General features: G+C 42.6%; 1 protein-coding gene across 3 annotated transcripts in view; it reads right to left on the bottom strand.

Moving 5' to 3' along the window:
* The window catches only part of LOC115163386 (calcium-binding protein 8), a 101,713-nt gene that overhangs the window by 67,332 nt on the left and 8,970 nt on the right, over nt 1-25,411 (bottom strand). For all 3 annotated transcript variants that reach the window (XM_029715212.1, XM_029715211.1, XM_029715213.1), the window contains exons 2-3: nt 16,577-16,701; nt 5,232-5,375 (exon numbers count right to left, since the gene is read on the bottom strand). In XM_029715212.1, coding sequence (XP_029571072.1) covers nt 5,232-5,375; nt 16,577-16,694 — 262 coding nt within the window. In that variant the 5' untranslated portion in view covers nt 16,695-16,701. The remainder of the gene's footprint in view (nt 1-5,231; nt 5,376-16,576; nt 16,702-25,411) is intronic.

Genomic DNA, 25,411 nt, shown 5'->3' with positions numbered 1-25,411 from the left:
GTGGCGCGATGGGTAACGATGCTTCGTGGGTGTCAGTTGTTGATGTGTGCAAGGGTCCCTGGTTCGAGCCCGGGTTGGGGCGAAGAGAGGGATGGAACCTACACTATTACATTGATGCTGTTGACCCGGATCATTGGTTGCTGTGGAAAAGGAGGAGGTCAAAAGGGGGGTGAGTGTAACCGATGTGAAATGGCTAGTAGTTAGCGTTGGTGCGCGCTAATAGCGTTTCAATCGGTGACGTCACTCGCTCTGAGACCTGAAGTAGGGTTTCCCCTTGCGTTGCAAGGGCCGCGGCTTTTGTGGCGCGATGGGTAACGATGCTTTGTGGGTGTCAGTTGTTGATGTGTACAAGGGTGTCTGGTTTGAGCCCAGGTTGGGGCGAAGAGAGGGACGGAACCTACACTGTTACACAAACACACCAAGACAGTCGTGAAGAGGGGACGACAACGCCTATTACCCCCTCAGGAGACTGAAAAGATTTGGCATGGGTCCTCAGATCCTCAAAAAGTTCTACAGCTGCACCATCAAGAGCATCCTCACCGGTTGTATCACCGCCTGGTATGGCAACTGCTTGTCCTCCGACCACAAGGCTCCACAGATGGTAATGTGTACGGCCCAGTACATCACTGGGGCCAAGCTGTTCTCTCTGCTACCACACGGCAAGCAGTACTGGAGCGCGAAGTCAAGGTCCAAAAGGCTTCTTCACACCTTCTTCCCCTAAGCCATAAGACTCCTGAACAGCTAATAAAATGGCTACCCGGACTACTTGCATTGTCCCCCCACCTCCATTTTTACGCTGCTTCTACTCTCTTTATTATCCATTCATAGTCACTTTACCTCTACCTACATATTACCTCAACTAACCTGTGCCCCTGCACATTGACTCTGTACCAGTACCCCCTGTATATAGCCTCGCTACTGTTAGATTCTTCTAAAAAACTGTTTTACTTCACTTTATTCTAATAAATACTTTCTTAACACTTATTTTTCTTTAAACTGCATTGTTGTTTAAGGGCTTGTAAATAATCATTTCACTGTAAGGTCTAGACCTGTTGAGAGTTTGAGAGTTGTTGCACAGCTATTTTCAGGTTTCTCCAGAGATGTATTTTGAGAGAGAGAGAGATGTATTTTGAGAGAGAGAGAGATGTATTTTGAGAGAGAGAGATGTGTTTTGAGAGAGAGAGAGAGAGAGAGAGAGAGCGCCAAGGGGCTGTGATAGGGTAAGTGAAAAGGTGCAGGTGTCTTCTGATTGGTGACTGATGATTGTCATCTGTGAGGGGAGAAGGAGAGAAAAGAAACACACACACAGGATACCTGTATCCGTAACTCTCCCACCCTTAAAAGAGCAACCCTAGGGGGGATTGCGAACAAAGTATTTACAATGAATACTCATAATTAACACAAACAAAGTCAACCTTACAAAAAGCATAATTTTACACACGAGACAAAGCATCTGCTAACACATTTTCAGAACCCTTTTTGTGGCGGATCTCCAAATTATAATTTTGCACAACAAGCGCCCAACGCATAAGGCGCTGGTTCTGGTTGTACATCCGGTGGAGAAACACTAAGGGGTTATGATCAGTGTATACTATCACAGGTAGGGCACTAGAACCAATATACATTTCAAAGTATTGCAGAGTTAACAACAAAGCTAGAGCTTCTTGCTCAATGGTTGCATATTTTGTCTGACATTTGTTAAATTTTCGTGAAAAATAACACACAGGATGATCCACTCCACTCTTGTCTTGCTGTAGTAGAATAGCACCAGCACCTCTGGCGCTAGCATCTACTTCAAGTTAAAACGGATGTTCAAAATCCGGAGCAGCAAGTACAGGGGTATTACATAAGAGTGCTTTAGCAGTATCAAAAGCTATCTTACAATCCGGGGACCACTCAAACGATCTTGCCGGACTGAGCAAATCGGTCAAGGGAGCAACTACCGCAGAGAAGTTTTTACAGAAACTATGGTAGTAGCCAACCATCCCTAAAAAGCGGCGTAGCTCTCGTCTGGTGGTAGGTGCGGGGAATGCAGTTATAGCCAAGACCTTGGCATCAACAGAGTGCACCTGTCCATGGTCGACCTCTTTACCGAGATAGGTAACAGTAGCCTTCCCAAACTCGCACTTTGCCAAGTTCAGGGTTAAAGAAGCAGCTGACAAACGTTCACATACTACCCTTAGAGATTTAACATGATCTGACCACTCAGATGAATAAATCACTAGATCATCAAGGTATGCACTACAATTGGGAACGCCAGCTAATATGGCGTTAACCAGTCGTTGGAAAGTGGCTGGTGCATTCCGCATCCCAAAAGCCATGACTGAGTATTGTAGGAAGTTGTCTGGGGTCACAAAGGCAGAAATCTCAGAAGCACGTGAGGTTAACGGAACCTGCCAATAACCTTTTAAGAGGTCCAACTTTGTTACATAAGTAGCAGCACCAACAGTGTCGATACAGTCGTCCAGTCTGGGTAACGGGAAAGAATCTGGCATTGTGACAGAATTTACCTTTCGATAATCCGTACATAACCTGGACGTACCATCAGGTTTAGGAACCAGAATGCAAGGAGAACTCCAAGGGCTTGAACTTGGCATCGCTAGGTCATTCTCCAACAAATATCTCACCTCATCCCTCATTATCTTCCTCTTAGAAGCATTGACACGATATGGGTGTTGCTTGATAGGGGCAGCATTTCCAACATTAATGTCATGTTCCAACACGTTTGTGCGAGTAGGAACATCATTAAAGAGACATGGAAAACTGTGTAGTAGCCTCACAATATCGTCGGCCTGTCCGTCCATTAAATGAACCAGACCTGACTGGAGAGACAGCAGCATTTCTGAGTTGGGCAATCTAACGCACTGCTGCTGAGTATTGCGCAACTTTAATCCATCTCCATCAACATCATTAACATGACAGTCCACTATCATAGCAGTAGAAGCAGAAGAGACAGCAGTACCTTCCGCTGTTTTTGAACTATCTACCTGGGTGATGGGTCAGGTGTGGTATGCTTTCAACATGTTAATGTGGCACACATGAGATTGGCGTTTTCTATCAGGCGTTTGAAGCACATTATCATTTTCACTTAATTTCTTTTCAATCAAATAAGGACCAGAGAAACGAGCTGACAGTGAAGATCCTGGAACAGGCAATAACACCAGTACTTGGTCACCTGGCCTTAGTGGACGAGAAACAGCCTGTTTATCATAGTGTCTTTTCATACTCCTCTGTGAGGAAGACAGAGCTTCCTTAGCGAGAGCACAGGCTTGGTGTAGGCGCTCACGAAAGCGACTAACGTAGTCCAACACATTCTCATCTCCAGTACAGAACTCTTGGGACAAAAACTGTTCTTTAAGGACTTTCATTGGTCCTCTCACTGTGTGGCCAAACACTAGTTAAGCCGGGCTGAACCCTAGGGACTCCTGTACAATTTGTAAGTCGCTCTGGATAAGAGCGTCTGCTAAATGACTTAAATGTAAATGTAAATGTACAGTTTCACGAGCAGCAAACAAAACAAGAGGAACTCCCTCATCCCAATCTTTCTCAGATTCCAAACAATATTTGCGTAGCATAGACTTCAGTGTCTGATGCCAACGTTCAGACACTGAAGACTCTGGGTGATATGCGCTTGCCACATGGTGCGTAATTGACAAGGATTTTAACACCTGCTTGAAGAGCTTTGATAGGAAATTTGTACCTTGATCAGTTGGTACCACCTTAGGTAACCCAAATGTCGTGAAGAATTTATTTAAGGCTTTTTAAGGTTCAAGTCTGGGCTCTGGCTCGGCCACTCAAGGACATTCAGAGACTTGTCCCAAAGCCACTCCTGCATTTACTTGGCTGTATGCTTATGGTTGTTGTCCTGTTGGAAGGTCAACCTTCGCCCCAGTCTGAGTTTCTAAGGGCTCTGGAGCAGATTTCCATCAAGCATCTCTCTGTACTTTGCTCAGTTCATCTTTCCCTTGATCCTGAATAGTCTCCCAGTCCCTGCTACTGAAAAACATCTCCACAGCATGATGCTGCCACCACCATGCTTCACCGTAGGGTTTCCTTCAGATGTGACACTTGGCATTCAGGCCAAAGAGTTAAATCTTGGCTTCATCAGACCAGAGCATCTTGTTTCTAATGGTCAGAGAGTCTTATGGTGCCTTTTAGCAAACTCCAAGCGGGCTGTCATGTGCCTTTTACAAAGGAGTGGCTTCAGTCTGGCCATTCTACCATAAAGGCCTGATTGGTGGAGTGCTGCAGAGATGGTTGTCCTTCTGGAAAGTTCTCCCATCTCCACAGAGGAACTCTAGAGCTATGTCAGAGTGACCATCGGGTTCTTGGTCATCTCCCTGACCAAGGCCCTTCTCCCCCGATTGCTCAGTTTGGCCAGGCGTCCAGGTCTAGGAAGAGTCTTGGTGGTTCCAAACTTTTTCCATTTAGGAATGATGGAGGCCACTGTGTTCTTGGGGACCTTCAATGCTGCAGACATTTTTTGGTACCCTTCCCCAGATCTGTGCCTAACAAAATCTTGTCTCGGAGCTCTATGGACAATTCCTTCGACCTCATGGCTTGGTTTTTGCTCTGACATGCACTGTCAATTGTGGGACCTTATATAGACAGGTGTGTCCCTTTCCAAATTATGTTCAATCAATTTAATTTACCACAGGTGCACTCCAATCAAATTGTAGAAACATCTTAAGGATGATCAATGGAAACAGGATGTACCTGAGCTCAATTCTCATAGCAAAGGGTTTGAATACTTATGTAAATAAGGCATTTGTGTTTTTTATTTGTAATACATTTGCTAAAATTTCAAAAAACGTATTTTCGCTTTGTCATTATGTGTATTGTGTGTAGATTGAGGAGGATTTTTATTTAATACATTTTAGAATAAGGCTGTAAAGTAACAAAATGTGGAAAAAGTCAAGGGGTCTGAATACTTTCTAAAGGAACTGTATGTAGGAACATGTGTATGAATGTGTAAAAAAGGAAGAGCGGGATCTATTTATGTTTATGAGTGTTTCTGAGAGTGTGTATATGGCGATGTCCATGTCTTTGTGTAGGCGTGATCGTGGTGTGTAAACAGAAGGGATCTCTTCATGTTTAAATATGTGTGTGTGCGTGTAACAGAGTGGGTTCCTGTCTCTCACTGGACTCAAACATGGGACCTTCTGTTACATGTGCAACTGCTTGTGTCTGTGTACTGTAAATGTGTGAAATGGGTACTGAAGGTGACTCACCATCCATGTCTAGTCTCTGCATGATGATGGCCAGCTCCACCTCACTGGGCATGTATCCCAGGGACCTCATGGCCATGCCCAGCTCCTGCTTGGAGATGAACCCGTTCCCATCCCGGTCCAGCACTCTGAATGCCTCCCGGATCTCTGTCAACACAAGGAGGAGAGGAGAGGAATTATTGGGATGGTTAGGAATTATTTTAACTCTGTGCCTTAGCTCAAGAACAATGCAAATGACATCTGCAATAACCTGCAGGCAACTTAGATGGTGGTGACAAATAAGCTTGCTCGGTGTGTACGACAAGCCGCTGTACTGTGTCTGTGCTACTCCTTCCCTTCAGTTTGAAAGATACCCATCAGCGTCAAGCCTAAAAGTCAGCAGGCTCCTCTGGGTTTTCATGAATTAATATTTTATTAGTGTGTCTACAGAGAAAATGGGGCTCATGGCAGGGAGGCAGTGAGCAGGGAGAGAGAGACAGAGAGAGAGAGAACTAGAGAGAGAAATAGAGAGAGGGGGGATAGAAGGAAAGAGAGAGGGGAAAGAGAGAGATGCAGCGGGATTGTAAGAGGGAGAGAGAGGCAGCCAAGGATGTTTTTAAATAAATCAAATACAATTTTATTGGTCACATACACACGGTTAGCAGATGTTATTGCGAGTGTAGCGAAATGCTTGTGCTTCTAGTTCCAACAGTGCAGTAATATCTAACAAGTAATCTAACAATTCCACAACAACTACCTAATACACACAAATTAAATTAAAGGAATGGAATAAGAATATATATATATATATATATATATAAATACATGGATAAGCAATGACCAAGCGGCATAGGCAAGATGCAGTAGATGGTATAAAATACAGTATATACATATGAGATGAGTAATGCAAGATAAGTAAACAGTATTAAAGTGGCATTATTAAAGTGACTAGTGATCCATTTATTAAAGTGGCCAATGATTTCAAGTCTGTATGTAGGCAGCAGCCTCTCTATGTTAGTGATAGCTATTTAACAGTCTGATGGCCTTGAGATAGAAGCTATTTTTCAGTCTCTCGGTCCCAGCTTTGATGCACCTGTACTGATCTCGCCTTCTGGATGGTAGCGGGGTGAACAGGCAGTGGCTCGGGTGGTTGTTGTCCTTGATAATCTTTTTTGGCCTTACTGTGACATTTGGTTTTTGGTATTTGTTTTTTTATTAGGATCCCCATTAGTTGTTGCAAAAGCAGAAGATACTCTTCCTGGGGTCCACACAAAACAAGAAACATGACATAATACAGAACATCAATAGACAAGAACAGCTCAAGGACAGAACTACATCATATTATTTTAAAGGCACACGTAGCCTACATATCAATGCATACGCACAAACTATCTAGGTCAAATAGGGGAGAGGTGTTGAGGAGTCTTCCCTGTGGCTCAGTTGGTAGAGCATGGTGGTTGCAACGCCAGCATGGTGTGTGCAACACCAGGGTTGTGGGTTCAATTCCCACGGTGGGCCAGTACAAAAAAAAAAATGCATGAAATGAAATGTATGCATTCACTACTGTAAGTCGCTCTGGATAAGAGTGTCTACTTAAATGTAAAAATGTGTTGTGCCGTAAGGCGTTGCTTTATCTGTTTTTTTAAACCAGGTGTGCTATTTATTTGAGCAATATGAGATGGATGGAAGTTCCATGCAATAAGGGCTCTATATAATACTCTACGCTTTCTTGAATTTGTTATGGATTTGGGGACTGTGAAAAGACCCCTGGTGGCATGTCTGGTGGGGTAAGTGTGTGTGTCAGAGCTGTGTGTAAGTTGACTATGCAAACAATTTGGGATTTCCAACACGTTTGTTCTAATGTTTCTATTAAAAAGAAGAAGTGATGCAGTCAGTCTCTCCTCAACTCTTAGCCAAGAGAGACTGGCATGCATAGTATTTATATCAGCCCTCTGATTACAATGAAGAGCAAAATGTGCCGCTCTGTTCTGGGCCAGCTGCAGCTTAACTAGGTCTTTCCTTGCAGCACTGGACCACACGACACGACAATAATCAAGATTAGACAAAACTAGAGACTGCAGAACTTGCTTTTTGGAGTGTGGTGTCAAAAATGCAGAGCATCTCTTTATTATGGACAGACCTCTCCCCATCTTTACAACCATTGAATCTATATATATATATCTATATAATCTATATATTTTAACCATGACAGTTTACAATCTAAGGTAATGCCAAGTAATTTAGTCTCCTCAACTTGTTCAACAGCCACACCATTCATTACCAGATTCAGCTGAGGTCTAGCACTTAAGGAATGATTTGTACCAAAACAGACTGCAACTCTTTGTTAAGGGTTTCAGTGACTTCATTAGCTGTGGTTGCTGATGCGTATATGGTTGAATCATCAGCATACATGGACACACATGCTTTGTTTAATTCCAGTGGCAGGTCATTGGTAAAAATAGAAAAGAGTAGAGGGCCTAGAGACTGCCCTGCGGTACGCCACACTTTACATGTTTGACATTAGAGAAGCTTCCATTAAAGAAAACCCTTTGAGTTATATTAGATAGATAGCTCTGAATCCACGATATGGCAGAGGTTGAAAAGCCATAACACATGTTTTTTCAACAACAGCTTATGGTAAATAATATCAAAAGCTGCACTGAAATCTAACAGTACCCTCCCACAATCTTCTCATTATCAAGTTATTTCAACCAATCATCAGTCATTTGTGTCTGTGGAGTACATGTTGAGTGTCCTTCTCTATAAGCATGCTGAAAGTCTGCTCTTAATTTGTTTACAGAGAAATAGCATTGTATTTGGTCAAACACATTTTTTTCAACAGTTTGCTTAGAGCTGGCAGCAAGTTTATAGGTCTACTGTTAGAACCAGTAAAGGCCGCTTTACCACTCTTGGGTAGCGGAATTACTTTGGCTTCCCTCCAGGCCTAAGGACAAAGGCTTTCCTCTAGGCTCAGATTGAAAATAGGACAGATAGGAGTGGATATAGAGTCAGCTACCATCCTCAGTAGCTTTCCATCTAGGTTGTCAATGCCAGGAGGTTTGTCATTATTGATTGCTAATAATAATTTTTGCACATCTCCCACACTAAATTTACAAAATTTAAACTTGCAATGCTTTTCATGAATTATTCATTTTTTTATGCATGAATACAATTTACTCACTGTTCATTGTTGGCATTTCCTCTTTAAGTTTGCCCACTTTGTCAGTGAAGTAATCATTCAAACGATTGGCAACATTGGCAATGGTTTTGTGATGTCATCTGATTCGATGAAAGATGGAGTTGAATTTGTCTTTCTGCCCATAATTTAATTTAAACTACTCCAAAGTAGTTTTTCCATCATTATTTATATCATTGATCTTGGCTTCATAATACAGCCAGTCAGATGTGCAGCCATACTTATTAGCCACTCCTTTTACCCCATCTCTTTCAACCATACAGTTTTTCAATTTCTCATCAATCCATGGAGCCTTAACAGTTCTAACAGTCAGTTACTTAACAGATGCATGTTAATCAATGATTGGAAGAAGCAATTTCATAAATTAATCAAGTGCAGCATCTGGATGATCCTCATTAATCACATCAGAACAACAACTATTTTTTAACATCATCCACATAAGAGTCAGAGCAAAATCTTTTGTATGATCTCTTATACACTATTTAAGGCCCAGCTGTTGGAACTTTGGCTTCCTGGATATAGCCACTTTATTGTGATCACTGCATCCAATGGGTACAGATACAGCTTTAGAACAAAGTTCTACAGTATTAGTAAAAATGTGATCGATACATGTGGATGATCTTGTTCCTGTAGTGTTTGTAAACACCCTGGTAGGTTGATTAATAACCTGAACCAGATTACAGGCACTGGTTACAGTAAGAAGCTTCCTCTTGAGTGGACAGTGTGACGATCGTCGTAAGGAGTAGACCAAGGTGCAGCGTGTTGAGTGCTCATGATAAATATTTATTATTATACTCAGAACGCTATACAAAACAATAAACAAAGAAACACGAATGTCACGTTCTGCAGGCTTCAATGAGCAATACAAAAGCAAGATCCCACAACTAAAGGTGGAAAAAATGGCTGCCTAAGTATGATTCCTAATCAGAGACAACAATAAACAGCTGCCTCTGATTAGGAACCATACTCGGCTCAACACAAAGAAATAGAAAACATAGAAAGACAGACTGCCCACCACACATCACACCCTGACCTAACCCAAAAAATATAAAATAAACGGCAATCTAAGGTCAGGGCGTGAAAGACAGCTTGATGAAAACCAGTCAATATTCAGGTCCCCAAGAAAGTAGACCTCTTTGTTTACATCACATACACTATCAAGTATTTCACACATATTATTTAGATACTGACCAACCACAACACTTCAATAACACTTGACATAAGATCTTCTCTAAGCATTACAGGGATATGGCTCTGAATATATATAGCAACACCTCCCCCATAAGCATTTCTGTCTCTTCTATAGATGTTACATCCTTGTATTGCTACTACTGTATCATCAAATGAATTATATATTAGAAATGGCTAATATATGAATGTTAGCAAGTTATTGATTTCATTAACCTTATTTATAAGGCTACATGTATTAATATGGGCTATTTTCAGCCCTTTCCTGGGTAGCTTATCAGAGATAGACATAATACTGAAAAGAGCAAACAAAGCAAGATAAAAAATATATACATTCAGCAGTCCATAAATCAATTGGTGTGTGTGTGCTGCGGGGTTGAAGCTACGAACCTATAGGCTTGGCTCTCTCATCCCTTCCAGGCATCTCGGAGGGAGGGTGGACAATGAGCCTGTCATAGCGGATGTAAGCAATGTCCCCACGCGGTCTGACAGCTTTCATGGCTGGGATCAGTTCTTTCCTCACTGGCGCACAGCTTCAGGATAGTCCTCGCTAAGGAAGATATACGTTCCTCTCAAGTTCGTGGCTCTTTCCAGAACAGCTATCTTGTCCTTGAACCTCAGGAACTTGACCACTATCGGCCTGGGCCTATCACCTGGGCCGGTGGTGGGTTTTCTAGTCCTGTAGACGCGCTCCACCTCAATCTTCTTGTGGTCCAGCTTCAATATTTCAGAGATCATTTCCCTCACCTTGTCCTCAGTCCAGGTCTCATGTGGAGATTCTGCAATTCCGTCCACAACCATGTTGTTCTGCCTTGATTGTCCCTCGAGATTTATCCATCATTGTTATCATGGATTCACACACTGAACTGATGTCCTCTCTCAATGACTTACAGATTGCTGTCATGTTGCCGTTCTCCTGTTTCAACTCATCGATTTGGCCCTGTGAGAACTGAAAACTGTTCTTCAGGTCCTGGACCTCTCTGGTCAGGTCGTCCATTCTTTTATTAGTAGAATCCACAAGTATTTGGACAAAACACTTGAAGCTATTTTCTTGTTGTTGTAACAACTGATTGTAGGACTAAGTTTGTTTAAAAGATTGTTCACATGTGATAGAGAGACACCACTGTCCTCAACGGCACTTCCGCCGGCTTTGGTCTTTGTCATGGTAGCTAGCAACGTAAGGTTACGCTGTTACTCCTCACAGTTCCAGACAGGGCAGGGCACAGGGAAGACTGAAAACAACAAACAGCAGGGATCTAGACAGCCATTAACCCGGGACAATCTGTGGTCCCAGCCACAATGGCTAACCGCGTTGCGGGCTGTGTTCAAGAAAACCCAGCTAGCTTGATATGCAGCTAGCTAGCAGCTAGGCTAGGGTACTATGGAGGGTACTATGGTGTTAAATACTGAGCTGTAATCAATGAACAACATTCTTACATAGGTATTCCTCTTGTCCAGATAGGGCAGTGTGCAGTGTGATGGCGATTGCATTGTCTGTGGAACTATTGGGGCGGTACGCAAATTGAAGTGGGTCTTGGGTGACAGGTAAGATGGAGGTGGTATGATCCTTGACCAGTCTCTCAAAGCACTTCATGATGACAGAAGTGAGTGCTACGGGGCAATAGTCATTTAGTTCAGTTACCTTTGGCTTCTTGGGTACAGGAACAATGGTGACCATCTTAAAGCATGTAATAGAGATGGAATGTCAGATCTCTAAATAACACTATGATTGCATGGTATGCTTCAGCTCACTGCTGAAAACTGAATAGTTTGAGGCTGGGTACTACTGGAATACATAGATTTAACTCACCAGGACCAGGGAGACAGAGAGGACACCTTGTGGCCTTGCAACAATGCAACAATGTATTAGACAGGACTGCCCCTCACCCAAGACCTAGGCTAACTCAAACATTAGCTAATTCCAAACGTGTCCCAGATATGGGATAGAATGTCATACACCTTTTGAGAATACATGTGCTAACAAGAAAATGAATCTTACGGGTCCAGTCTTGAAAAGACCATGTCAATAAACAAAACATAGTAGTGGTAGAGTTCTTCAAAGAAACCATAAGAAGGAGCAAACAACAGGTTAACTGATACTTATTTTAGTCCAAAGATAACCCAAGCGTGAAGTAAAGTTTCATGAGGAGGCCTGCCCATGCTGCCAATCTTTAACCTATCCTTGGTCAATCACCTGTCAATCATGTGCTGAGAAGCTGTCATTTATTCATAGCCAGTCAGGATTAGTAGGAGTGATTTGGTGCTCTGAGCTGCAAGGAGGACAATGGTGTGTAAATGTAATGGTTTTTCTCTGTATTTAAATCACCTCGTAAAATCTGAAATGATATTTCGGATCATAAAAGCACTCAGATGTTACCGAGGGTTCAGGTTAGTTGTTGTACTAGCCTCTGAAAAGTATTTTGTCCTTCCCTGCATCCCAAAACATCTGGCCCGAGCAAACACACTCAGCCATTATCATTCATAACAGAGTACAAAAGCTTGTTCTAACCAGAGACACTCGTTTTAGCAATGTGTTTGTGAAAGAGAACACACACACACACACACACACACACACAGCACAACAAAACAGAGAAAAAAACAAGCACATCAAAGGTGTATGGATTTATTTTGGTACATTGAAATTAGCGCCTCATGAATAAATGCATCAGGAGGATCACAGCAGAACAGAACAGTGAGTGACTCAGGCCTTTGTAGAGTAGGTTCCTGTGTGAGGGCTCGGGCCCATTTGAACACACCAACAACATTCAGACCACAGGTCTTATATTCATACAGCTCCCTCCCGCTATTTCTCTATTTCACGCACAACTGCTCCCATATCCATCAGGTGCTCTGATGCTCTGAAAACCAAAGCTTTACAGGGGAGAATAATTTACCATCCTGTATGACAAACTAATACCAAAGGAACAGGAATACCCAAGGAAAACATCAGACGGAGAAATGAATCAGAGTAAAAAAGACTTGAATTTAGAGTCACTTTAACAGCACCCTACTTTGCAATCTAGGCCAAGTGCATACACACTCATGTTCAGTAGGGCACACCATAGTAAAACGTTTTGCAACGTAAAACTTCAATATTTGTTTTAATTGGACAACTTCAAGTAGTAACTCCTGGTTAGAAAACAGTGTCTCCCTACTGAACACTACTTATCCCTACTTTCTCAGTGTATCAAATGTGTGATATGTGCTTTGTGATATGAAGTTAGTGCTGTCGGTGCTGTATGTGTCTATAAATTACAATCTCATATCCACATCTTGCCTGACCTTTCAGACATAGCAGCAGAAGCAGTAGCAGCACAGATCGGCCTCGACGGAGGCAAGACTACCTGGTACACAAAGATCTCTATTCACACCAACATCTATTCCATGTGCTGCAGCGCTCAGAGCACTACACACACACACACACACACACACAAATCAAACAGTCCAAACCACGCAAGTAGAATAAGACACAAAAGGAAACTATATCCCCTCTCCAACAGGCTGAGAGGTTAACAATGTGTACCTGTACTAAAGCTGACTGATGAAAACGTGCTGTATGCGGTGAGTCAGCTAGTTCAACGCAGTACAGTTGCATTGTTTCACTTTAATGGCCATAGATAAAGACACTTACAGGTAGCTACACTAAATTTCCTCAGTAAATATCCCCATGGTAGAAATGGTGAACATGGTTGAAAAATGGTAGCTGCCTGCATATGCTACTATGGATAAATGAATAAGCCAAGGAGATGATTGCTAATCATTACTGTAGTGGAGTGTGTTTACAGTGCATTCGGAAAGTATTCAGACCCCTTCTCTTTTTCCACATTTTGTTACGTTACGCTCCCGATTGGTGCAGTGGTCCAAGGCACTGCATCTCAGTGCAAGAGGTGTCACTACAATCCCTGGTTCGAATCCAGGCTGTATTGGCCTAGCGTCGTCCGGGTTTGGCCAGGATAAGCCGTTATTGTAAATAAGAATTTGTTCTTAACTGACTTGCCTAGTTAAATAAAAGGTTACATTTTTTTTAAATAAATATTCTAAAACGGATTAGATAGTTTTTTTCCCCTCATTAATCTACACAAAATAAACAGGTTTTTAGAAATATTTGCAAATGTACTGAAAATAAAAAACAGAAATACCTTATTTACATAAGTATTCTGACCCTTTAATCAGTACTTTGCTGAAGCACCTTTGGCAGCGTGTCACGCCCTGACCATAGACAGCCTTTTATTCTCTCTGTTGGTTAGGTCGGGGTGTGACTAGGGTGGGTAATCTAGGTTGTTTTATTTCTATGTTTGCCTGGTATGGTTCCCAATCAGAGGCAGCCGTTTATCATTGTCTCTGATTGGGGATCATATTTAGGCAGCCATTTCCCCACTGTGTTTTGTGGTATGTTGTTTTGTTTTTGTGTAGTTGCCTGTGAGCACTCCAGAACGTCACGTTTCGTTTGTTAGTTTATAGTTTTGTATTTGCTGAAGTTTCACTTTATAATAAAGAGGTGGAACGCTACGTACGCTGCGCCTTGGTCCAGTTCTTACGACGATCGTGACACAGCGATTACAGCCTTGAGTATTCTTGGTTATGACGCCACAAGCTTGGCACACCTGTATTTGGGGAGTTTCTCCCATTCTTCTCTGCAGATCCCCTCAAGCTCTGTCAGGTTGGACCGGGAGCGTCGCTGTACATCTATTTTCAGGTCTCTCCAGAGATATTCGATCAGGTTCAAGTCTGGTCTCTGGCTGGGCCACTCAAGGACATTCAGAGACTTGTCCCGAAGCCACTCCTGCGTTGTCTTGGCTGTGTGCTTAGGGTCGTTGTCCTGTTGGAAGGTGAACCTTCGCGACAGTCTGAGGTCCGGAGTGCTCTGGAGCAGGTTTTCATCAAGGATCCCTCTCTGCTTTGCCCCGCTCCTCTTTCCCTCCATCCTGAGTAGTCTTCCATTCCCTGCAGCTGAAAAACATCTCCACAGCGTGATGCTGCGACCACCATGCTTCACCGTAGGGATGATGCCAAGTTTCCTCTAGACGTGACACTTGGCATTCAAGCCAAAGAGTTCAATCTTGGCTTCATCAGACCAGAGAATCTTGTTTCTCATGGTCTGAGAGTCTTTAGGTGCCAAACTCTAAGCAGGCTGTCCTGTGCCTTTTACTAAGGAGTGGCTTCTGTCTGGCCACTCTACCATAAAGGCCTGATTGGTGGAGTGCTGCAGAGATGGTTGTACTTCTGGAAGGTTCTCCCATCTCCCCAGAGGAACTCTAGAGCTCTGTCAGAGTGACCATTCGGTTCTTGGTCACCTCCCTGATCAAGGCCCTTCTCCCCCGATTGCTGAGTTTGGCCGGGCTGCAAGCTCTAGGAAGAATATTGGTGGCTCCAAACTTCTTCCATTTAAGAATGATGGAGGCCACTGTGTTCTTGGGGACCTTCAATGCTCCAGGAATGTTTTGGTACATTTCCCCAGATCTGTGCCTCGACATAATCCTGTCTCGGAGCTCTACGGACAATTCCTTCGAACTCATGGCTTGGTTTTTGCTCTGACATGCACTGTCAGCTGTGGGACCTTATGTAGACAGTTGTGTGCCTTTCCAAATCATGTCCAATCAATTGAATTTACCAAAGGAGGACTCCAATCAAGTTGTAGAAACATCTCAAGATGATCAATGGAAAGGCACACAACACAAAGTCAATTTCAAGTCTCATAGCAAAGGGTCTGAATACTTATGTAAAAAAGCTATTTCTATTTTTAATACATTTGCCCAAATTTCTAAAAACCTGTTTTCGCTTTGTCATTATGAAGTATTTTATGAAGTATATATATATATTTGATCAATTTTACAATAAGGCTGTAACGTAACAAAATACCAAATAAAAAATGCATCAGAAATGCATCATACGATGATGATTTCTGTATTTTGAAACTTACATATCTTGACAACTGGATTGCTGACAAGCAAAACATTTTGGGACTATTTCAACAATGGACAATTGAAACAAATACCAAAAGATAGTTTAGGAGTGGAATTTTCCTTTAATGTGGCATCATTGTATTAATACAGTATTTGTGGTCTGAGAGCAGCTAGTGTAGTTGATCCCCCCCTCCACTATGAGCACTGTGATGATGTCGTTTCCAGCAGAGGATAGAATAATATAGATCAGTCCTGGGTTCCACCGCCGGCCTGGCCAGTGGGGTGATTAGTTTCAGACAACGTACAGAACACACACACACACACACACACACACACACACACACACACACACACACACACACACACACACACACTAGCAGAGCCCATGAATTAAATTTTACTTGTGCGATAAGTGATAAGAACATTTTGTCATAGTTGATAAAGCCAACGCTTTGTTGGCTCCAGCAACAGGGGCAAGTGGTGTTTGTAAATAAATGTTTTGACTGGTCCAACCTCTGTGATTCATGGCTCAGAACCACTTATTCCATATCTAGCCTACTATTTATCCTGCCCATATCAAACACGCAAACCTCGGCCTAAACTCAATCTCTCTCTATGACCCTCACCAGCCAAATCCACAGTCCCAGTCCTAATCTCTATCCCCTCTCACCAGAAACAACCAAGCCCAACCCAACGAAACCAAACCAAACCAAGCCCAACCCAACCAAGCCCAACCAAACCAAGCCCAACCCAACCAAACCCAACCCAACCCAACCAACCCAAGCCCAACCAAACCAAGCCCAACCCAACCCAAGCCCAACCCAACCCAACCAAACCAAGCCCAACCCAACCAAACCAAGCCCAACCCAACCAAACCAAGCCCAACCCAACCCAACCAAACCAAGCCCAACCAAACCAAACCCAACCCAACCCAACCAAACCAAACCAAGCCCAACCAAACCCAACCTAACCAAACCAAGCCCAACCCAAGCCCAACCCAACCCAACCAAACCAAGCCCAACCCAACCCAACCAAACCAACCTATCCCCAGTAGTACCAGCCCAAGCCCTGAGGAGACTCACCATCTAGCTCCTCCACAGAAATGCTGGCCAGCTGGTTACTGTCGTTGTCCTCAGACAGAGAGTGACTCAGGTAGTTCCCCTTGTACAGCAGTCCTGCCGTCACATGGTGGAACGGCATCTTGTCCCTGTGAGAGAGAGAAAGGGTGGGCTGATTAGTTTAGGATCAGTGAGATCTGAACATGACAGAGAGAGAGAGAGAGAGAGAGAGAGCAATCAGGGGAGTGATTGAAAAAGCTTCTTCCACTTTCTCCAACGCACAAGTGGTTATCTCCACCCTGCTACCATGAAAATACTTTCACCCTGCCACCATACAGCGGGTGAATGCAAGCATTTCGCGAGACTGTGTCTCAAAACCTAATGTATACCCGGCCCACCACTCCACCCTGCCTTTACAACCAGGACCACCTCTACAAGGCAGCAATCTCAACTTTTTCCAGGACCCTGAAGGAGGTCACCCTCAACCGTAGCCCCAGCACCTCACACAGGAGCAACAGAGCAACGTACACCCCACCCAGACCAGTGAGACACCCTCCCAGACCTGCAAGACCCCTCCCGAAGGACCTGCATCGAGAGAACCCACACCAAGAGGACCTACACCCAGACCACAGCATCACCAGCCACACCCCAAACAGCTAAGACCACCCCAAGCAACCCTGGCCACAGCCTATATAGGCCCCCCCATTTCAGACCTAGGGCCCTTCTGCCCACCCCATGCCCCCCGTCCCTGGGGCAAGGATCTCAACATGACAGCAGGACATATGCCCAAGCCATGAGAAGAGCAACAGGGCTAACCCCCACTATTACACCTGCCCAAGCCACATCCTGCAATCTAAGAGGTATGTATCAGATGCTCAACATGCTCTGCTCACACCTACTTTGATGGTCTGAGCCTAAACCACATAGAAACAACACTAGACACTATGGAACACAAAGCTTTTACTATCACATCCTGGAATATACAAGGTCTGAGGTCATCTGCCTTTGGCCTAAAGAGCAGGAACCCATACTTCATCAAAGAAATTGGAAATACAGACATTGTCATCCTACAAGAAACATGGTATAAAGGAGACGGACCCACTGGTTGCCCTCTTGGTTACAGAGAGCTGGTAGTCTCATCCACCAAACTGCCAGGTGTGAAACAGGGGGTATGCTAATTTGGTATAGAGCAGACCTAACCCACTCTGTTGAATTAGTCAAAACAGGAACATTTTACATCTGGCTAGAAATTAATAAGGAAATTATCTCAGAGAAAAAATTCCTTGTGTGCTACCTATGTCCCCCCAATAAAATCCCCATACTTTGACGATGACAGCTTCTCCATCCTAGAGGAGGAGATCAACAATTTCCATGCTCAGGGACATGTACTAGTCTGTGGCGATCTAAATACCAGAACTGGACAATAACCGGACACCCTCAGCACATAGGAGGACAAACACCTACCTGGAGGTGACAGCATTCCCTCCCCCATATGCCCCCATAGAGACAACTATGACCAATAAAAACAGGTCACAGCTCCTGCAGCTCTGTCGGACGCTGGGTATGTACATAATCAATGGTAGGCTTCGAGGGGACTCCTTTGGGAGGTACACCTATAGCTCATCTCTTGGCAGTAGTACTGTAGACTACTTTATCAGTGACCTCAACCCAGAGTCTCTTAGAGCGTTCACAGTCAGTCCACTGACACCCCTATCAGATCACAGCAAAATCACACTCTACATGAACAGAGCTATGCTCATTCATGAGGCATCAAAGCCAAAGGAAGTAAATAATATTAAGAAATGCTGTAGATGGAAGGAAATTAGTGTGGAAATCTACCAAAAAACTATTAGGCAACAAGAAATTCAATCCCTTCTAGACAATTTCCTGTTAAAAAGGGTTTCACTGTAATAATGAAGGTGTAAACTTGGCAGAAGAAAACCTAAACAGTATATTTGACCTCTCAGCTTCCCTATCAAATCAAAAAAATTCAAGCAGACAACCTAAGAAAATTAACAACTTTGACAAATGGATTGATGAAGAATGCAAAAACCTAAGAAAGAAATTGAGAAACCTATCCAACCAAAAACATAGAGATCCTGAAAACCTGAGCCTACGCCTTCACTATGGTGAATCACTAAAACAATACAGAAATACACTACGGAAAAAGAAGGAACAAGCACGCCAGAAATCAGCTCAATGTAATTGAAGAATCCATAGAATCTAACCATTTCTGGGAAAATGTGAAAACTCGAAACAAACAACAACACGAAGAGTTATCTATCCAAAACAGAGATGTATGGATAAACCACTTCTCCAATCTTGTTGGCTCTATAACAAAGAACAAACAGCAAAAGCATATACATGATCAAATACAAATCTTAGAATCAACGTTTTAAAGACTACCAGAACCTACTGTATTCTCCAATTACATTGAATGAACTAGACAAAATACAAACCCTCCAACCCAAAAAGACCTGTTGGGTTGATGGTATCAATGATAAAATATACAGACCACAAATTCCAATTGACTATACTTAAACTCTTTAACATCATCCTCAGCTCTGGCATCTTCTCCAATATTTGGAACCAAGGACTGATCACCCCAAGACAAATTTGACCCCAATAACTACCGGGGGATATGCATCAACAGCAACCTTAGGAAAATCCTCTGCATTATCATTAACAGCAGACTCATACATTTCCTCAGCAAAAACAATATACTGAGCAAATGTCAAATTGTCTTTTTACCAAATTACCGTACGACAGACCACGTATTTACCCTGCACACCCAAATTGACAAACAAACAAACCAAAACAAAGGCAAACAAAGACATGCTTTGTTGATTTCAAAAAAGCTTTCGTTTCAATTTGGCTTGAGGGTCTGCTACACAAATTGAGGGAAAGTGGTGTTGGGGGAAAAACATATGACATTATAAAATCCATGTACACAAACAACAAGTTTGCGGTTAAAATGGGCAAAAAACACACTTTTCTTTCCACAGGGCCGGGGGTTGAGACAGGGATGCAGCTTAATCCCCACCCTCTTCAACATATATATCAACAAATTGGCAAGGGCACTAGAACAGTCTGCAACACCCGGCTTCACCCTACTAGAATCTGAAGTCAAATGTCTTCTGTTTGCTGATGATCTGGTGCTTCTGTCCCCTACCAAGGAGGGCCTACAGCAGCACCTAGATCTTCTGCACAGATTCTGTCAGACCTGAGACCTGACAGTAAATCTCAGTAAGACAAAAATAATAGTTTATATTATTAGTTACTATGCTGTTACTAAGCAGTAATGTATTACGGCAGTGTTATGTTACTACACCTAAAAGGAAATGCACATGCGCACTATTGGGCCGGGGCTGAATAACACGAGAGGTTTTGACTAAGCGAAACAAACTGTACTCCCGTCTCCTGCCTGGTCATTCCTCCACAACACAAATTCTACACCCACCTAAAAGGAAGCGATTCTCAAACCTTTCATAACATAGCTATCACCTACAGAGAAATTAACTTGGAGAATAGCCCCCTAAGCATGCTGGTCCTGGGGCTCTGTTCACAAACACAAACATACCCCACAGAGACCCAGGACCGCAACACAATTAGACCCAACCAAATCATGAGAGAGAAAACAAATTACTTGACACATTGGAAAGAAATTACAAAAAAACTGTGCAAACTAGAATGCTATTTGGCCCTAAACAGAGAGTACAGTGGTATAATACCTGACCACTGTGACTGACCCAAAATGAAGGAAATCTTTGACTATGTATAGACTCAGTTAGCATAGCCTTGCTATTGAGAAAGGCCACCGAGGGCAGACCTAGCTCTCAAGAGAATAAAGGTTATGTGCACACTGCCCACAAAATGAGGTGGACACTGAACTGCACTTCCTAACCTCCTGCCAAATGTATGACCATATTAGAGACACACATTTCCCTCAGATTACACAGACCCACAAAGAATTCGAAAACAAATCCAATTTTGATAAACTCCCATATCTATTGGGTGAAATACCACAGTGTGCAATCACAGCAGCAAGATTTGTGGCCTGTTGCCACATGAAAAGGGAAACCAGTGAAGAACAAACACCATTGTAAATGCAACCTATATTTATGTTTATTTATATTCCCTTTTGTACTTTAACTATTTGCACATCATTACAACACTGTATATAGACAATCTGACATTTGAAATGTCTTAATTCTTTTGGAACTTTTGTGAGTGTAATGTTTACTGTACATTTTTTATTGTTTATTTAACTTTTGCTTATTATCTATTTCACTTGCTTTGTCAATGTAAACATATGTTTCCCTTGCCAATAAAGCCCCTTAAATTGAATTGAATTGAGAGAGAGAGAAAAATCTAATGTTATGTGTCACATGCTTTGTAAAACAACAGGTGTAAACTAACAGTGAAACACTTACTTACGGACCCTTCCCGACAATGCAGAGAAAAATAGAAAAATAATTTAAAAAATAATAACACAATGAATAAATATACAATGAGTAATGGTAACTTGGGTAATTGAGGTAGATATGTACATACAGGTAGGGACTAGGCGACATGATGCAGATAGTCCGGGTAGCTATTTCGTTAACTACACCGAACAAAAATATAAACACAACATGCAACAATTTCAAAGGTTTTCCTGAGTTCATACAAGGAAATCAGTCAATTTAACTTAATTAGGCCCTAATCTATGGATTTCAAATGACTGGGAATAAAGATATGCATCTGTTGGTCACAGACACCTTAAACAGAAGTTACGGGTTTGGATCAGAAAACCAGTCATTACCTGGTGTGACCACCATTTGCCTCATGCAGCGTGACACATCTCCTTCACATAGAGTTGATCAGGCTGTTGATTATGGCCTGTGGAATGTTGTCCCACTCCTCTTAAATGGCTGTGGGAAGTTGCTGGATATTGGCTGGAACAGGGACACGCTGTCGTACACGTTGATCCAGAGCATCCCAAACATGCTCAATGGGTGACATGTCGGGTGAGTATGCAGGCCATGGAAGAACTGGGACATTTTCAGCTTCCAGGAATTGTGTACAGATCCTTATGACATAGAGCTTATCATGCTGAAATATGAGGTGATAGCGCCAGATGAATAGCACGACAACAGGAAAATTCCTTTCGATAAAATGCAATTGTGTTCATAGTCCGCAGCTTATGCCTGCTCATACCATAACCACAACACCATCATGGGGCATTCTGTTCACAACGCTGACATCAGCAAACCGCTCGCTCGCACACACGACACCATACACATGGTCTGCGGTTGTGAGGCCAGTTGGATGTACTGCCAATTGCACGCTCCCTCAAAATTTGAGACATCTGTGGCATTGTGTTGTGTGACAAAACGGCACATTTTAGAGTGGCCTTTTTATTGTCCCCAGCACAAGGTGCACCTGTGTAATGTTCATGCTGTTTAATCCGTTTCTTGATATGCCACCACTGTCAGGTGGATGGATTATCTTAGCAAAGGAGACATGCTCACCAACAGGGATGTAAACAAATGTGTGCACAAAATTTGAGATAAATAAGATTTTGTGCGTATGGAAAATTTTGGGATCTTTTATTTCAGCTCATGAAACATGGGACCAACACTTTCCATGTTGCGTTTATAATTTTGTTCAGTATATTTAACCAACTATTTAGCAGTGTCATGGCTTTGGGTAGAAGCTGTTTAGGGTCCTGTTGGTTCCAGACTTCATTCACCGGTGCCGCTTGCAGTGCGGTAGCAGAGAGAACAGTCTATGACTTTGGTGGCTGGAGTCTTTGACAATTTTTGGGCCATTCCTCTGACAACACCTGGTATGGAGGTCCTGGATGGCAGGGAGATTGGCCCCTGTGATGTACTGGGCCGTACACACTACCCTCTGTAATGGCTTACAGACAGATTCCAAGCAGTTGCCACACCAAGCGGTGATGCAGCCAGTCAAGATGCTAATGGTGCAGCTGTAGCAATTTTTGAGGATCTGAGAGCCCATGACAAATATATTGAGCCTCTTGAGGGGGAAAAGGTGTTGTCGTGCCTACTTCACTACTGTGTTGGTGTGTTTGGACCATGATAATTCCTTAGTGATGTGGACACTGAGGAACTTGAAGCTCTCGACCCACTCCACTACAGCCCTGTCGATGTGAATGGGGGCGTGCTCAGCTCTCCGTTTCCTGTAGTCCACGATCAGCTCCTTTGTCTTGCACCACTGAGGGGCCTCCGTGTTGAGATAGAGAGTGAAGAACAACAGAGAGACAGGAAAGAAAGGAAATGAGAGAGAGAAAAGAGAGTGCAGTCATTAGACTAGAGCTCCTGTCTGTCTGCCTGAGTGCCCAAACAACAAGCTGTAACCCAAACATGGCTGACCTCTATCATTAGCCTGCAGTACATGGTGCTGAACGTGATGGAGAGGGAACACTGGCACTGCCAGTTCATCTGAATAGCAGTAATTATAGCAGGTTAGGGGGAGTGAGGGCTGGAGTTACTGAGGCTTCTCTGAGCCTGCACCTTCTACATCAGATAGTCTGTGAGCTTATAGACTCAGAGTTCTATATGCTGCTGCTCACACAAGCCCACAAGTCTTCAACAGTGAGTTAGTGGGATATGTTACTCTTTGAAAACGAATGGGGAAATGACATGAACATGAGACCCTTACATAATCCTTACATAATGTATGTCCATACAGTAATTATGCACATTTGGAATACCTTTATAATAGAAAGATAAACAACATGCTGAGTCAAAAGTTGACCCTTAATTGGAGACTGAGAACTACCTTGAGTTATCTTTTTCCCACGTGATATAATCAAAAAACACAATACAAACCAAACAAACAGAAAGTGACGATGTCCATATTTTCAGATCCCAAAGTAGTAGTTACACTCTCCCACTTGGTCGCAGGTTCAGGAATGGCTGAAGAATTGCAACATTTACCTGGAGCTAACTCTGCAGATAGCACTGCTGGGTGATTTGAAAAGCCATAGTCAATCGATTAATAATATAATAATAATCTTAGCAAAAATGTTTATCTTCAATTTACAATCTGTAGAAACTATGAGAATAGAAAAATTGGATGGTTTTCAGAGGTAGATGGAAGGGGTTGAGGGTAGCTAACAAAAAAAAAAAAAAAAAAAAGATTACTAATGTAAAAAAATATTACATTTACATTTTAGTCATTTAGCAGATGCTCTTATCCAGAGCGACTTACATTAGTGAATGCATACATTTCATAATTTTTTTTATTTAATTTTTTTGGTAAAATATACTGTGTCTGTAAAAATGTCATATACTGAACAAAAATATAAATGGTATGGTTAGGGGAAAATAATAAAGAAGGAAAATATATTTCATAATAAAATACAGTATATATTTAAAATAATATATATTTACCAAAAAAATATATATGGGGGATTGGAAATGAGGCAGACAACTACATTGATAGAAGCCACAATCTTTGCACTTTGAGATATCAGCTGATGTAAGAAGGGCTTTATAAATAAATTTGATTTGAATCTATCTGCAATAATAATGCTGATCTACTCCCCCATAAAAAAGTAAGAATAAATAATCTCTCCCACTGTGATGCCAGCCAGCATAACAAGGGGGTGTGTTTTCCTATTCATTATTGAATAAATCGAAGCCCAGGGGTATTACAGAACAGAAAATAAAAACAGAGAGCGAGAGAGAGCGCAGGGGATTTGGGCGCAAGCACTTCCTTGCTCTAATTGGCTTCTGTTTTGATTAGACACTGAGAGGAGGATGGGGGGGACGACTCTTGAAACTGAATGAGGAGTTGAAAGAAAAAGGAAAGAGGCTATGTGTGATATAAACATTTTAAAATCCACTGTACCACTCAGAACCATGTAGCTCATAGGCCAAAGGGTAAGGTGGGCTACACTTTCTCAACTGAACACTCCCCAACCAACACTCTCAATTGAGGGACATTTGTCATGGTTTGGCTTGCAACCACTCTCCAGCTGAGCAATGTGTGACATGCTCTGTCTGGTTTCCAGCTTGAGAGCCACCCACCCCACTCCTACATCTATACCTTACTTCCCTTAACCACACAGTCACCTCATTTTCTCTACGTCCTGTGTTCAGATACGTATGACAGTACAAGCAGTGTTGTTGCACTCTGTGGAACGAACAAGGCCCTATAATTGCAATAGCTATGCTCGTCATACCAACACCTTAATGGAACACACATCCCTCCTCAGAATGTAAAGTTGAGGTAAGGATCTGGAACTCAAAGCTTAGACTGATAAGTCTCGATCCATTTATATATCACTTAGGTATGTGTTACTGATCACATCCTCTGTTAAAAATGTTGACAACAACAAAAACACACTGGGAGTGACTCGTAAAACTTCACAACCACTTAAATGTACCACCAACTTTTGGGGAACTAATTTGAGGATTCAGCGATGCATACATCACACTCAGGTTGTAAGAAGACATATGAAATTGAACAGATGAGTCTCTTCATTCAGAGTTTGGTACACAGTATTTACAGGTGGTGACTCGACAACTCGGTTGTGGTTAGAGTTTTATGGTCAACTATTTGTGTTGGCAGTTGGCAATCCACTGGAAGGTACATCTATGTGAGACAGTTGGCAATCCACTGGAAGGTACATCTATGTGAGACAAAATACTACAACATTTGAGGAAATGTACAGTACAGCTACAGGTAATGTAATCATGCAACCTAATCCTGTTCGTCCCCATTGGCACCATAGATATGTAGAAGTCCAACAGAGACCTGTGAGTAAAAAGTGACTCAGACTCTTCTTGTTTGTCAGCGAATGTGAAAGTGATTGTACCGTTGACTGTGCCAAGAGATTGCATT

The sequence above is a fragment of the Salmo trutta genome, chromosome 26 (genome assembly GCF_901001165.1).
Source record: "Salmo trutta chromosome 26, fSalTru1.1, whole genome shotgun sequence".
Lineage (NCBI taxonomy): Eukaryota > Metazoa > Chordata > Actinopteri > Salmoniformes > Salmonidae > Salmo > Salmo trutta.
The sequence above is the reverse complement of the archived record's forward strand: the minus strand, read 5'-3'. Positions and strand labels throughout refer to the sequence as shown.